Source organism: Meriones unguiculatus, chromosome 5 (assembly GCF_030254825.1).
Source record: "Meriones unguiculatus strain TT.TT164.6M chromosome 5, Bangor_MerUng_6.1, whole genome shotgun sequence".
Taxonomy (NCBI): Eukaryota; Metazoa; Chordata; class Mammalia; order Rodentia; family Muridae; genus Meriones; species Meriones unguiculatus.
Genome location: NC_083353.1, coordinates 128,301,573 through 128,317,568, shown reverse-complemented (window position 1 = coordinate 128,317,568; position 15,996 = coordinate 128,301,573). Strand labels below are relative to the sequence as shown.

The following is a 15,996-nucleotide window of genomic DNA, read 5'->3' as shown; positions in this document are numbered from 1 at the left end:
TGGTTCTAAGCAATTTCCTTTGATCTAAGTTTTTGGATAGGATATCAAATGTAGTTGCCCCTGGTTACATTCCTCACAAATACAGACTATGCAGATATAGCTGCCTCCATTCCCAACACAGGATGCTTTATTCTCCCTCTTGTCTAACCTGGCTAGAAAGCCACCGGTCTGCTGTGATCTTTTCAAACTATCAGCTTTTTTTTTTTCCATTTTCCTGAGTGTGCTCACTTCATCAGTTCTTCATTTTGTGTTGCTTCCTTTTATACTCTGTCTTCCTTTCCCTAACTTCTAAGGTAGACATTGTTTTGGGACCTCCCCCAAACTAAACATCTAAAATTATAATCTTTGTTCTAAGGTTAACTTTTCTTAATTTTTGCATAAAGTAGTAGATTTTTTTTGTTATAATTCAGTTGAAATATTTTATAGAGTGCATAGAGACTCTTCCTTCACATGGGTTAGTAGACATGCTTGGCTTAATTTTTAAGTATTGGGGGACATCTAGCTAGCTGACAGAACAGAAAGTCTCAGAGGTGACTGTGTTGTCTCTGTGCTCTGTGTTCCTAGTCTGTAATATTCTCTTGAGGCCAAGGAGGATCCAACAAAGAATGGCAAAAGTTCAAAGTCAGTTTGTCCTCCGCTGACCTTGCAGCCCCTGTCATCACTTGGCTTGCCTCTTGGTGAGAGAATCCAGATGACCCTTATAGTGTGTGGAAACTGTGAGATGACAAGTGTGTGGGCCATTTTAAGATGCTAAGTCTCTGTCAGCCACTGAGCAGCAATGCAGAGGTGACAGGCATTGTTCTTTACCTTTTTAAAAAATGTAACAGTATTGTCTTAAACTTTTATTTTATTGTTTTTATTTATGCATATGGGAATTTTGCTGGCACATTCTTATGTTCCATGTGTGTACCTGAGAGGATACTAGATAGCCTGGAACTGAAACTATAGGCTGTGAGCTCACATGTGAGGTCTAGGAACTGACCTTGGGTTCCCTGGAAGAGCAGCTAGTGCTCTTAACTGCTGAGCCATCTCTCCAGCTAATTCTTGACCTTTTTCCTCTTGTGTTTGAGACAGTGTCTCACTATGTAGTCCAGGTTGACCCCAAACTTCTGATATTGTTGTCAGAGTCTCCCAAGTTCTGGGATTACAGGCATGTTGCACCATGCCTGTTTTTATTTCTAAAACTTAATTTCACTGTGATCTGAATACAATCAAACTTTGTATGATTTCCGTTGTTTTGTCTCCTTCCTTCATCATGTCAATGTTTGTATGGTTCACATGTGTGTATGCATGTTCATATGTGTGTGGGCATGTGTGTATAGGTGCAGATGCACATACATGTGGTTGGCTCACCAAGACCACTCAGCACTCACGTGGTTCTGGGAATTGGAACCCCAGGCCTCACACTGGCTGCTTGTGCAGTAACTGCCTTGACCACTGAGTCATACCTTATTCTCATTTTAATTTTGTTTTGCCTTGTTTCCTAATTACCAGCTCCACGCTGAGTTAATGTGAACGTATAATCTGAAGGTTGTGAGTGGCTTTAGTAATGACAAATACTGCATAATTTCACAAACACCAAATAGTATGAGATGCTTGATAGTGTCTAGATCTTCAGGTTTTCACTGGACCATTCATAATTCCATTGTTGAAAAAAGGACCCTTTCATCATTATTAGAAACAGTTTCCTTCCATCTAATATTCCATCCCCTAGTTTACTTGGCTTGAATTCTTTTGCCATCACTTATTTTCAACCTGTGGATCTCATTAGACAGTGGATCATGGTCTGTTAATTTCCTCTGAATCTAACCCTATTTATATATCTTAAGCTGCATGCTGAGTTCCGATCCTGATGTTTCTGTGTCAATGAGGAAGGGGAGAGCACCTTTGCCCATTTGGCTCTGCTGAGTGCTGCCCACATGGGTTATCTGGTGTGCTTTATTTAGGTCCCATTCTTACCCTGTGCTCCCTTGTAATGACCAGAGCACAGAGTGGGTGGCATTCTTGTTCACAGAGGGGTAGGAATCTCTCTGCTTCTAACTCACATTCATGTCACCATACTGGCTGTGGTGGTGAGGAATGAAGGACCCCACCCTTCTCTGACAACTGGTCAAGGACCAGGCTACCCTTTAGAGTCATTGATCTTCTCTGTGTCCTGAAGATGGCTGTGCAGTTTAAACCTACTTTTTTGAGGAGAATCAGTTACTCCTTGAAGGTTAACTATATGGCAGGAGCCCTGCTGCACAGCTGTGTAAATGCCATGATGATTCCATGCAAATAATGACCCCCACACACAGAGAACTACAATGACTCTACCTAACAAATAAATTACACAGAAACCAACTTGTTAATTCTCCACATAATTGAACGTCTTAAGAAACACGGTAGGAGACAAAAGCTCTTCAGAGACCCTCAGAATCCCAGAAACTGAGATGAGAGATTATGCTTCTTTCTCCTTATAACTTCCCATCTATTACAAATAATCAGAGTGGACAACCTCAGTATTTCTAATGTATTTTCATACTTTCATGGATCAGAATAACTAATATGATCAAAGCGTTGATATGCTCCAAAGCAATTATGGATTCAGTGAACCTCCCATCAACCTAATGCCATCTCCTCAGATATGACTAAAAGACATCAAATAACTGAGCAAGTATTGAGGCAAAAAAAAGCAAGGCAGGGGAAATCACATGATTTCCCAAAAGATGCCACAAAGCTCTAGTAATTAAAACAGCATGGCACTGGTATCAACAGAGGCAGATCACTGGAAGGCCAGAAATAATGCTGTTTTCTTACAGCCAAATGACTACATAAGACACAGAGACATACATTGGAAGAAAGACAGTCTCTTCAGCAGCTGGAGCTGAGGGAAACTAGATATCTACATGCAGGAGACTGAACCTTGACACCTATTGCTCATACCATATCATACTTTCAATTTAAAACCCAGGACACACACTTAAACATATATGTTGTTTCTTACCGAAGTTATTTGCAAATAAAATACTTAAAATAGTTTGTGTTTATGATATAATGTTAGCGAAGCTTTGCATTTATTTCCCTTTTCTCTTTCTGCAGCTTTATTCCTGTATTGGGTAATGGCCTTTATTACAAAGACAATAAAGTTGGTCAAATACTGGCAGTTGGGATGGTGGGTGTCAGATCTGCGCTTCTGCATCACAGGAGTGATGGTCATCTTGAATGGGCTGCTGATGGCTGTGGAGATCAATGTCATCCGGGTCAGAGTGAGTACCAATTGCGTTTGTGTAATGACTGCTATCAAGACCTCAGCATTAAAGATTACAGCCAGCCCACAGAGGAGGACAATGCAGCCACTCCTGATGAGACCTGATAGGCTAGGATCAGAGGGAAGGGGAGGAGGACCTCCCCTCTCAGTGGACTGGGGGAGGGGCATGGGTGGAGAAGAGGGGGGGAGGGTGGGATTGGGAGGGGAAGAGGGAGGGAGCTACAGGTGGGATACAAAGTGAATAAACTATAATTAATAATAAAAAAAGATTACAGCCAGCTGGGAAAGGTAGCATTTGATAAGGGGGGAGTGGGAATATGTAGTCTATATGTGTAAACATAAAATTAAAATATCCACTAAGTTGCAGGTCGTTTGTCTTAGTTATTTCTCTGTTGCTTCGATGAAACACTGTGACCAAGGCAGCTTATAGGAGAAAGGGTTTATTAGGGTTAATTACAGTTTCAGAGAGTTAGAGACCATGACCATCAGGGTGGGTTTACCAAAGTGTGAATCTTGAAGTTGATTGTTGTAAAGAAGATAATTTTATCTACTGTGCTCATTTCCCTGATGAAGCTTTTACAGTAGTAACTTTGGTGCATGTCTGAAATACAGTAATTAGGACTATACTTAAGGCCTGAAACCTATGCTTTTGGCTCTTTAGTACTCTCTGTTTTTAATGCTGTCAGCTGCAGTGTGTGAGCTACTACGATCACTAATAGGTTTTTCAATATTCATTTTCTATTAAATAACATTATGAGCAGATACACACTACAATGAAAGCGGACAACAGTTAATATCATCCAAACCACATCATTCAATGATGATGTTAAAGTCTCAATGATGTAAAAATCTTCATTTATTTAGCTCTGTCACAGGATAAAGACAAATTCTTTTAAAGGTCTAATTAAATTTTCAGGATTGTCTCCAAGGGGTTTCAATGTGGAATTCTGGCAACTAGCTGGTTAATCTAAGAAAAACAAGGGAGCAAAGGGTATTTTGGAATGCGATGGAAAGAACCATAAACTAAAACATGAGTTTTTGGCGGCCTTAAATGAAAACGTAGGAAGAGTTGTAGTTTTGTTTTTAATTTGTGGAGAGAGGAGTAGGCTAATGGTCACATTGTGGAATTCCTCCTACTGCAGAGATATGTTTTCTTCATGAATCCTCAGAAAGTGAAGCCTCCGGAGGACCTCCAGGATCTGGGTGTGAGGTTCCTCCAGCCGTTCGTGAATTTACTGTCTAAAGCAACTTACTGGTGGATGAACACGCTCATCATATCTGCTCACAGGAAGCCTATTGATCTGAAGGCGATTGGGAAGTTGCCGATAGCCATGCGGGCAGTGACGAACTATGTTTGCCTGAAAGATGCCTACGAGGAGCAAAAGGTAATGGCGTTTGTCTTCCACATCTGTAACCGCAGAGGACAGCCTTGCTAAATACGAAAGTACAAAGGTCAAATAATTTCTGTGGCCAAAGGAAAGTAGATTTTCTGTCTGTCTCATCAGTAGTTTGGTGTCATGTTAATTAAACCACTGAATAAAAGAGAAGGGGCTAATAGAGTCAAGAGATGTCATGTTTGTTGTCCCTAATCACACAAGGAAGGACTCCGAGGGCTCTGGTTTTTTGTTTTTTTTTTTTCTTTCTGGGACATGTGCTAACGTATAGCTCAGGGGCTGGAGAGAGGGCTCGGTGGTTAAAAGTACTGACTGCTCTTGCAGAGGTCCTGGGTTTGAATCTCAGCACCCACAGGGTGACCCACAGGCCATCTGTCGCTCCATTCCCAGGAGGTTCCCTGCCTTCTGGCTTTGGAAGGCACTGCACAAACATGGCACACATACATTCAGAAGCAGAACACCTGTGTGCAAAAAAGAAAACCAACATAGTAAGCCGAGCCATCCCGTGTAGCCAACTTGTTATCATAGACTATTAATAGCACATACATTTTCATTCTTCTCAAGCATCTTGTGAATAACTTTTCTAAGTAACTGTACTTAGCATCTGTTCATTAATAACTACTTCAAAGAAATCTCACATCAGTTATCAAAGAACATTGGTTTCTATACTCAAACTTAGACACTATAGAAATTAAAGGAGTGCCAACTCCTATTTCATATGTTATCATAAATGTCTTTATAAGTTGGCTGCTTCTAGCACTTTTGTGTATTAATAATTACTTTAAAATGTTAAAAATGAGTCTTTGGATATTTCATTTTTAAAATACCTTTGCTTTGTTCTTTGACAAGTTCATACACGTTATAATGTATCTCGATCCCCTTTACCCCATTCACTTCTCAATCCCACCTTTGGATATTTGAAATTTGTCCTGTTACCATTCCAAATGCTCCTGGTTGTGACATAGAATTCTAGATGTGTTTTTGTTACAATCATCTTTAAAAGGTTGCTACTCAAAGTGACGGAATTGAGTCATGCATGCTGAATGGGTCAAAGAGTGCTTTGGCAACTCTCAGTGAAAATCAACTAAGTGTTTATGGTAAATGTTGAAAACGACCTTGTGTATAAGAATCTTGAGTTTTGAAACTGCTCTTGCAGGAAAAGGTCGTTACAAATGTGACTGAGTCATTTTTCTGGTTTCCTTGAGGGAAGTATTACATAAAAATCTTTAAACTTCTCTGACAAAGTAAAGATTTAAAATATACAAAATACAGACTAAACTTACCTCAGGTTTCCTGAGCACTTTCAACAAACAGCTGGAATTTACGATGCTCATGTGAGCGAACCCAAGAAAATGAGGAAATAGTTGACTCTAACAGGCAACTTTGAATATGAATGATGAATTCTGTTCCATTGTGAGTGTCTGCATGTGTGTGTGTGTGTGTGTGTAGGCGCATGTGTTTGCATGCTTGTGGACCACACATGATAGCCACAGGTTGCCTTAGGAGATATCCACCTGTTTTTGAGGCCGGATCTCTAAGTGGGACATAGGATACCCTGTGAGAAAGTCTGGCTGGCCAGTAAGCCCCAAAGATGTCTCCCAGTGTCAAGAATTCTAGTCACCACGGCTGATAAGTGAATCAATGGCTGACTTAGTAGTGCATCCATTGATTTTTCCTTTTTTAAACACAAGCCTCAAACAACTTAAAAATGAACTGTCTGCTCTTGTATGAAGCTGAGAAAATGTGAAAGCTACATCTTGTGTGATAATTATTTTAGCTTACAGTAGTGTGATTGGGAACCTCTTATAAATATGAAATGTCCAAACATATGAGCCTATGAGGCCATTGTCAAGTCGCTATGATGTATATGTGTGTGGACATGGGCATGCCATGGCTCATCTGTGGAGATCAAAGGACAACCTGTAGGAGAGGGCTCTCTCTTTCTACCGCGTTTTTCTCAGGTCATCATGCTTGGTGGCAAGCGCCTTTACCTGCTGAGTTGCCTGGCCGGTCCTAGTCACAGGGCTTTTGAAAGGAAACATGATTAGACCCTTACAACACTGCACTTTGACTCTCATCATCTTATTTTCCATTTAATTTTCTTTGGTTATAGTTATGAGTGACGCACATTTTCCAAGATGAGGAGAAGTAGGTCTGTCCCATGTTCTCCCTTGACAACCAATAACGGAGACAGAACTAGCTTATAGCTGTATCTGTTTCATTGTGGTGGGTCCAGCAGCTACCATGTGCATAAAATGCAAAGATGCAGAATTTCCCATGTTGCGTTGAAGTCTCCACAATTAAGGTTGGGTCTTTCATGTACCTTTGGGACTTCAGAATGCACGTCACAGCTGCCGAGGTCAGCTTCTGCTCCTGGGTTTTACTCCAGTCTGTTGCTTGTTTCAGAAAAAGGTCGCTGAGCATCCGAATCGGACCCCGTCCATATGGCTCGCCATGTACAGAGCGTTTGGGAGGCCCATCCTGCTGAGCAGCACGTTCCGGTACTTGGCTGACTTGCTGGGGTTCGCTGGTCCTCTCTGCATCTCTGGAATAGTCCAGCGTGTGAACGACACCCAGAATGGGCTGAATAGCACGACAGGCGTAAGTGCACCGTCTTTGCTTTGATCGTTTAGTTTGTATCTGTATTAGTTACCTCCGCATTGCCACGAAGACACCATGACCAAGGAAACTTACAGAAAAAAGGGTTTGTTGGAGCATTGCATTTCCTAAGGTGAGTCCATGACCATTATGGTGGGAGCATGGCAGCAGGCAGGCAGGCATGGTTTTGGAACGGTACCTGAGACAGAGAAAAAGCTAAGTTGGATGGCATGGGCTCCTGAAACCGGAGAGCCTGCTCCCTGTGACACACCTCCTCCAACAAGGCCACACCTCCTAATCCTTTCTCAGCAGTGCCACCGAGATCAAGAACTCAAACAAATGGGCAACATTCTTACTCAAATTGCTACGGTGTGAACGTGAGAATGTCACAGCTAACATGTGGAGAGCAGAGGTCAACTGGTGGGAGCGGAGTAGGTTCTCTTTCCACCACGTGGATCCTGGGGATTGTCTCAAGTCATTGGCTTGGTGGCAAGCACCTTTGCTCTCTGAGCCATCTTGCATGCCCTGCTCACAGTACTTTTGAAAGAAAGCACACTATTGGAAGATTACACTGTAATTGTCACTTTTTACTAATGCAGTAGTGTGAGAAATTATCCAGGCTTATTTATGGAAAAATTTAATGCTTTTTAAGTAAAACCAATAATTTTCCTATAGGAGAAATCTCAATCTCTCTCTCTCTCTCTCTCTCTCTCTCTCTCTCTCTCTCTCACACACACACACACACACACACATTCAGTGAAGCCATCTGTCTAACAAAATTTTTCCTATGATTTGGAGTTTATAAATGTTTTGTAAACACCTTTTGTGTGAGAGGAACTTTGTGCAAAATTTAATTGTTGATTATTTTACTTAACTTTTATAGTAATCTTAAAAAAAGTATGACAGGGTAATAAGTCACTGCTTAAAAGGCCTATATCAATAACATGGGCAGTGCTGTTTTCCATAAGACATATTTCTCTTTTCTGTTTTATTGCATGCGTGTGTATGCATGAATATTTTCAGGTGTGTGTGTGTGTGCATGTGTGTGTTTAAGGTTGTCACTGGGTGTGTTTTTCAATCATTCCTCTGCCTTAATGCTTTTTGAGACAGACTTCTTTCTGAGTTTGCAGTAAAATTTGGCTAAACTGGATGGCGACTGAGCCCCAGAGATCCTTCTGTCTCCACCTTCTGCCACCCAAGCATAGGGAAGCAAGTTTCCATCTTCTTCAACTGTGTAAAAGAGCCAGGCATAGCAGTCTGCACCTGAGCTAAGTTAGAACAACCATTCTGAAGCCACAAACATTTTCTTAGAGATGTACACTTCACCACCAATTACATTTGTATTCACGTGTCTACCACAAGAGAGGAACAGGAGGAGGAGGAAGAATGAGGAGGAGGAGGAAGAATGAGGAGGAGGAGGAAGAATGAGGAGGAGGAAGAGGAGGAGGAGGAAGAGGAGGAGGAGGAAGAGGAGGAGGAGGAAGAGGAACCTATGCCAGAGTTAAAACTATAAAAACTGTTCGCTTTATATACTCTTCACAACACTAAAATTTAATAATAAAGAATGAAAACTGTCTCTGTCATTACCGTGTGCTTCACTGACTGTCACCACACTGTCACCACATGCTACTGTTGTACACAAAGCTGAACCAATGTTTTATATCCCTGTGGACTCAGTCATTTTCCTAAGACAATTTTTCACAAATCATATTTTTCTCTCTGGAAGCGATACAGGGATGAAATAAGTAAACAGCATGTTTTAAAAATTGTTTCATTAATATGGATTAAGATGGATAGAAACTGAAAGAAGTTATCCCTGACTAACTGCCAGGGTGGTTTACGGCTTTCATCCCAGTGCTGGGGAAGTGGAGACAGGAAGGGCCCCGGGGCTCACCCGCCAGCCAGCCAGTCCAGCTGAACTGGTGAGCTCCAGGCCAATGAGAGACCCCATCTCAAGGAAAACACATGTCTGCATTGTAAGAACATTGAGTTTCAAATTGAAAATCTTGTAAATACAAACTATATATAGATGGAAAAACTGGTTTTAATTTGTTTCCGTTTTCCCTTTTGGGATAAGGTTTCAGAGAAACTCTCGTCGAAGGAATTTCTGGAAAATGCCTATGTGCTGGCTGTCCTGCTTTTCCTGGCCCTTATCCTGCAAAGGACATTTTTGCAGGCTTCCTACTATGTGACCATAGAGACAGGCATCGACCTCCGTGGCGCTCTGCTGGTATGTAGAACATGAGAACCTCTGCATCTTGAGAACGCCATGCACTGTGTGTTGGTAAGAACGCTACCCACTCAGAGACCCCCCATCCTGCTGTGTTCACTCGAATATTACAACAGTAAGTTTCTAGGGTGTGCTTTTTAAAACTTATCATATAAAATAAAATATTTTTGTGTTTCATATACACATTTCATTGTACTGTGTTCTCTCTGTCTCTGTCTCTGTCTGTCTGTCTGTCTCATCTTCTTCCTCTCCTGCAAATAATCCTCTCTCCTTCTGTTTTGGGGATCACATATATTCAATCACCTTTCTTTTAACCCCCACCTTTGGATTCCCCCTGCTTTTCAGGGCCCCCTTTTGGCTTTCATGTCTGAAGCTTCTACTTAATGAGAAAAACACAGATTAACGTGTAGAAGACTTTCAAAATAATATATTAAGAAATATATTTTAAAAATCTTGCATGTACCGTTCCTACGACTTTTTATTTTTTAGCACAATGCTCAAACTTAAGTGTAAGTTTTGATTAGAATTCTAGAAAACACGATTGCATATTTAAGATCATGATTAATTTAAGAGAGTAGAAAAACTTGTAAATTAAAAAAATAATAATTACCTTTTCAAAGAAAGTAAATTGGTTTTGCAAGCTCACAGCTTGGCATTCATCTTCCCCCTTTTCCTTACAGGCTATGATATACAATAAGATCCTTCGGCTCTCTACCTCTAACCTATCCATGGGGGAGATGACCCTGGGACAGATCAACAACTTGGTTGCTATAGAAACCAATCAGCTCATGTGGTTCTTGTTCCTGTGTCCCAATCTGTGGGCCATGCCTGTTCAGGTAGATCAGTAGACATAAGATGCTTGTTAGCAAGGGAAATGAAACAAGCAGAGCTCGGACGTTTGACTCAGCGAAGGGTATGCTGTCTGAACGTTCTAGTGTCCTTAGGCCCGTTTTTTTTTTTTTTTTTTTTTTTTTTTTTTTTTTTCAGACACTAAGGAATGTTAGAAAGTTCAAAATCAGGACGCAGGATTATAGCTCCAATGCCCATGGCGCCCCTTGCGTGCGCTGTAGTTGAAGCCCTCAAAGTGTCACTTCTTTAACTGTGCAGTGGGAATAGTACACACACTTTCTTGACTTAGGTTTGGACTCTTCCACTCTGACCAACTCCCACAGCATTTCTGATCTATAGCGGTCACTTCAAACTGGCCCGTAGCTTCAACTGCCAGCGGATTGCAAAACATCAGGCATTATAAGGTGGTTGGAACACGACAAGCTGCAGTGCTGCTGCCCGCAGCACTTACATATCTTTATATAAGATGTAGATGCTTTATGTTACATAAAGTAGAATTTTACGTGTCTTTTTTTTAAAGATGTAGTTTTCGTCCCACTGGGTAAAAATGGCCAAAGAAACACTTTCAGTTATTTTTTCTGATTTGCCATGTTGGGTATTTTTCATTTTAAAATTTTTATATTGAAACCTTCAATGCATATTAAATTTATTAAACGTGCATAAATAATGAAAATGCACATTCTTACGAATATTGCTTATAGTTTGTTTTTAGCAGAAGTTCAAATTCATAAAATACAAGCGTTTGAGCGTAATGGATAGCAAGCCTGAGGCCATTCTAGGCTAGTTCAGCCAGCTTTGGCTATGTAGCACATTTGAAGCCACTCTCAGAAGCAAAAAATAAAAACTTGATAGAAATAGAGAAATTGTGTAATGAAGTAAGCCAGGAGGCTTTATACTTGGTAGGCTTGTGTTTCTTTAATTTTGCTTGTTTGGGTTCTGGGTTTCACTATTGCATCTTAGCTGGTCTTGAACTCACAGCAATCCTCTTGCCTAAGCTTCCCGAGTGCTAGATCAGAGGCAGGCATCACCACATCCAGGTTTCTTCACAGGTTTAGTTAGTCCTAGCTCTCTTGTCTTATGTGGCTTTGGGAGTCACCGAGTGGGGAGCTCTCAGGCCCCAGCAGCCCTTCTATGCTCACGTGAAATGCTGCCATTTCCATATCTTTGAAAAGTTTGTGCAATTCCAAGAGACCCTAGAACGTTAAGTTTATGGTGGGTGAAAGCCTTTCCAACCATTTAAAGACCTTTTTCTTAAGTCTAGAGCTGCATTTTAAGGCCAGCAACACCAGGAGTCCGTTCTGCGGCTTCATGCGGGCCTGACACCAGTTGTACAGACCAACATACTAGAACACATTCCCAGCACTTGCTGCCCCAAAGCAATCAGCAAAACCCAACTGTCGCGGCTGAGTTGACCCCAAATAAGCTTAGAATGATAAGTTTGCACTGACAGCATCTGCCCCCACTGCTGGCTCCTGCGGCCTGTTCACGCTCCCGTCCTGTGTTCCCTAGATCATCATGGGGGTCATCCTGCTGTACAACTTGCTTGGATCAAGTGCGCTGGTTGGTGCTGCGGTCATTGTGCTCCTTGCACCAATTCAGTACTTCATTGCCACGAAGCTGGCAGAGGCTCAGAAGAGCACGCTGGTAAGTCACATCCCTGAAACCTTTATTAGGGAACTGATCAACACGGGGGGATTTTTATAGTGTAAGAGGTCAGTCCATCTCAATCTGGATAAACTCAAAATCATTGTTTCCTTTCTTCCTTCCTTCCTCCCTTCCTTCCTTCCTTCCTTCCTTCCTTCCTTCCTTCCTTCCTTCCTTCCTTCCTCCCTCCCTCCCTCCCTCCCTCCCTCCCTCCCTCCCTCCCTCCCTCTCTCTCTCTCTCTCTCTCTCTTTCTTTCTTTCTTTCTTTCTTTCTTATTCTCCCCCCATCTCTGAGTCAGGGTCTCAAAACTTAAAGCCTGGGTGGCCTGAAATTTGCTTTGTAGTCCAGGCTGGCCCGAATTGACAGAGCTCTGCCTGCCTCTGCCTCCTGAGTTCTGGGATTACAGTGATACCTTTCTGGCTTTATTTATATTCTTGGGTAGTGAATGTGTACTTTTATTACTGCAAAAAAAAAATCTTTAAATTGGTGCCTATTTATTCTACATAGTGATTTCATTCAAGTGTTTAGTGTATGTTGAATATATTCTTTGTCATCCGTATCTCTTCCTTTCTCTCCCATTAAAGCCATTTGTTTCTCTATACAGTTTCACATCTACTTTCATGTCATATACACATGGATGAATTTATGTATCTATGCAAAATCTAGGACTCACGGATGAGAGAAAACATGGTATTTGCTATTGTGAATCTGTTCTAATTTACTTAATATGATGATCATTCTGCAAAAACCACAACTTTGTTCTGCTTCATGATGGAATAAAATCCACCGTGAGAGTCCACATGCAGCCCTCACCCACTCCCCTGTTGGTGGGCCGAGGCTTGGTTCCGAGGCTCAGCTACTGTGACTGGTGCTTTCTTGATACTGATGTGCAAGTGTCTCTGTGAGGGTTCATTTGGATCCATTTAGCTAGGTATTTAGAGATGGTGTAGCTGGGTCATCTGGTTGACATAGCTTCAGTCTTTCTGAAGAATTTCCACACTGACTTCAATAGTGGCTGTGCAAGAACAACTCATAAAGATTAAGTGGAAGCTAGAGACTTGTCTGTCTCACACTGTGAGAACCACAGGTGGTTAGGCTTTAGGCCTTTTCCTCCCTTTGTTTTGTTTTTTTTTTGTTTTGAGATAGGGTCTCACAGTGTAGCTCCAGCTAACTTGAAATTCACTATATAGACCAGGCTAGCTTTGAACTCACAGAGATTTGCCTGTCTCTGCCTCTCCAGTGCTGAGATTAGGGGTGTGCACCACCACATCCCGCACGTTATTTTAAAAGAAAAAGAAACTTGTCAAAAATTATGCTTAAGCGTTAGCTGTCAGTTATGACGAGGGAGAAATGAATCAAGCAGGAGTCACAGGTCAGGTTTGACGCATCTAAGGTTAAATTCCCTCCAGCAGTGTGCTCTGCTGCTTAAAACCTATGGGTGACAGCAAAACCTACTGAGTGCATTCACGGTCGTGTCAGCCAGGAAGGGACAGACAGTCCAATTATTGACCCTTTCTGGCTTTAGTTTACCGCAAAATCTTCTTACCTGAGCAAGCACTGGCTTCTTGAAAAGAACATTTTGCAAATAGTAAAATTGTTTTTAAGATTTCTTTTATTTTTGCAAATAGTAAAATTGTTGACAGCATGTTTAGAAATAAAGCTTGATTAAATGTGGCGAGGCGGTGTGTGAGTTAGACATCACATGTAGACATCACATGTAGTTAGACAACACATGTAGGGTGCCCCACCCACAGCATGGCCTCTTGAACCGGCATTTCTACTGTGACAAGGAAGTTGTATGTTACTCAAGTGACAAGTAGTTGTGTTTTTTTTCCTCACTTGTTTGTCTGTGGCTCAGGTGAGGTGACTCCTTGTGTCTGTCTGTCCTCACTGTGCTCTGAGTCACCTCCCCTTTTCTGTAGCGTTCAAATGCAGAAAGACATTGAGGGGCAACATCACCGGAGACAGGCACCTCACACAGGTGTCTTCCACTTCACTGCTCGTGAGCAGTCAGTTGATAGGCATTCAAGGCCACACAGAGACAAAAGTGATGAGCAAAACATGGCGGAAGAGCCGCCTTGCTGTCTTCTATCTGCCTTTCAGCCACCCTGCTGTCCATTTCCACGGTAGTGGGGCCTCCTGCATCTGACTGGCTGTTCTGGTATACTACTGAGTGATGGAAGCAGCTAAACAAATGATTAAACTGGGAACTTTAAACCCACTACAATTCCCTCTGAAGTCACTCTGATTTTCAGCCTTAAACAAGAACATACAAAGACGTACACAGAAACATGCTGAAAGTAGGCTCACCTGCTGGGCTCCGAGGAAAAGTGAGACCTCATCTCACACAGACCCTTGCAGCATCAAACAAGAATCAAAGCACAGTCCTTCAACTCACACTTGCTCTTCTGTGGTGGTGTCAAGGAGAGACTGAAATAAAAAGGGGCCATTACAAACATCATATGTCACACTCAGACTTACCTGACCTGCAGCTGTTACTCAAGGAAATAATGTGAAGCTTAAAAACTCACTTTTATATAAACAAACAAACAAAAAAACCCTTAATAGAACTAGCATATGTGTTTTTAGATAGACCTCCTTCGTCACTTCTTCATTTTTAAAGCCAAGGAGGATTCTCGCTTTGGCAACACAACATACCGAAGCTGGGATGATTCAGAGAGTACGTGTATAGACCCTGGGTACGGAGGAGACACAAACCGAAGAAGCATCCCATATTTCCTGGGCATTTATGTGTGTGCGTGTGTGTCCCTTTGTGTGTGTGTGTGTCCATGTGCATGTGTGAATGGCATGTGTGTAAATGTGAACACGTATACGTGTGTATGTGTGCACGTGTGCAGGTGTATGTGCAATGTGCCTGTGCGTGTGTATATGTTTGTGTGTGTGCACATGTATGTGTGTAATGTATCTGTGTGTATGTACGTGCATGTATTTGTGTACTTATTTTATCATGCCATGCATGGCAGAGCTAGTCAGAGCCAAGGCCTCTGGAAGGCCTGAGCATCACTGGGCCCTTCGGCATTAGAGCAATTGGCTACCCCCTGCACTACAATTTTGTCCTTTGTCTATTAGGACTATTCCACTGAGAGGCTGAAGAAGACAAATGAGATCTTGAAAGGCATCAAGCTCCTTAAGCTCTATGCCTGGGAACACATTTTCTGCAAAAGCGTGGAAGAGACTAGGATGAAGGAGCTCTCCAGCCTCAAGGCCTTTGCTCTCTACACGTCGCTGTCCAGTGAGTCGCGGTCATCCCTCTGGTGACCAGGGCGCATGGGGTGAAGTTTGGCTTACGACCGATGAAATGCTCTAGCCGTCAGAGGAAGCCCGTGTCTGTACAGGGAGCTGCATGTAATGCACATATAACACACATACATACATCCAGGCACACACACGTACACATAAGTTAAAAATGAATCAACCGGCCTTTAAAACAGAACAACAAGAAAACAAAAAAACAAAAGGGAAAGCATACTATTTTAAACCCTTCTCGGATTTTAGCCTAAAATTTTGAGTTGCCCTGTGTTGGCTCTGCATTTGTGGTTTAGGGAGGGGTGAAGATATGAAATTATTTATTAACTGAAAGGTCTAAAAGTTAAAGCTGATAACCCCTGTTGGATTCTAAACATGAACTAATGTCAACCTCTTCATTTTTCATCTGCAAATAACCAAATTTTCATAACTTAAATTAGTTCAGTAGACCAAAGAAAGTATAACCTGTAAATGCTCTCAAAAAATGCACATTTTACGCATTCTAATAATTTGCATTATCAAAGGATTATTTTATCTGAATTCTGTTTCTTGGAACATTTAATAAGAAAAAATTCATAATTCTTTAATAAAGAAAAGTGCTTTCTGGCTAAAATGTGTATGTGGGAGCTTCTATACTGCAGGCGAAGAGAGACACCTGGGGAATATTCGCAGATCCAGGCAGAGCACCACCGATGCCGTCGGCCCTTCTGGTCTACAGGAGGGTCAAAGGAAGAGTGGATGATTTGGCTGCATGGGGAAAATG

The 15,996-nt window shown here is 41.8% G+C and overlaps 1 protein-coding gene across 7 annotated transcripts in view; it reads left to right on the top strand.

Moving 5' to 3' along the window:
* Window positions 1-15,996, top strand: part of Abcc9 (ATP binding cassette subfamily C member 9) — a 111,120-nt gene that overhangs the window by 14,354 nt on the left and 80,770 nt on the right. For 6 of the 7 annotated variants that reach the window (XM_060384427.1, XM_060384424.1, XM_060384426.1 and 3 more), the window contains 7 exons: window positions 3,082-3,248; window positions 4,393-4,635; window positions 7,051-7,245; window positions 9,320-9,472; window positions 10,153-10,308; window positions 11,831-11,965; window positions 15,057-15,219. In XM_060384427.1, coding sequence (XP_060240410.1) covers window positions 3,082-3,248; window positions 4,393-4,635; window positions 7,051-7,245; window positions 9,320-9,472; window positions 10,153-10,308; window positions 11,831-11,965; window positions 15,057-15,219 — 1,212 coding nt within the window. The remainder of the gene's footprint in view (window positions 1-3,081; window positions 3,249-4,392; window positions 4,636-7,050; window positions 7,246-9,319; window positions 9,473-10,152; window positions 10,309-11,830; window positions 11,966-15,056; window positions 15,220-15,996) is intronic. The other variant, XM_060384429.1, reaches the window with a different exon arrangement.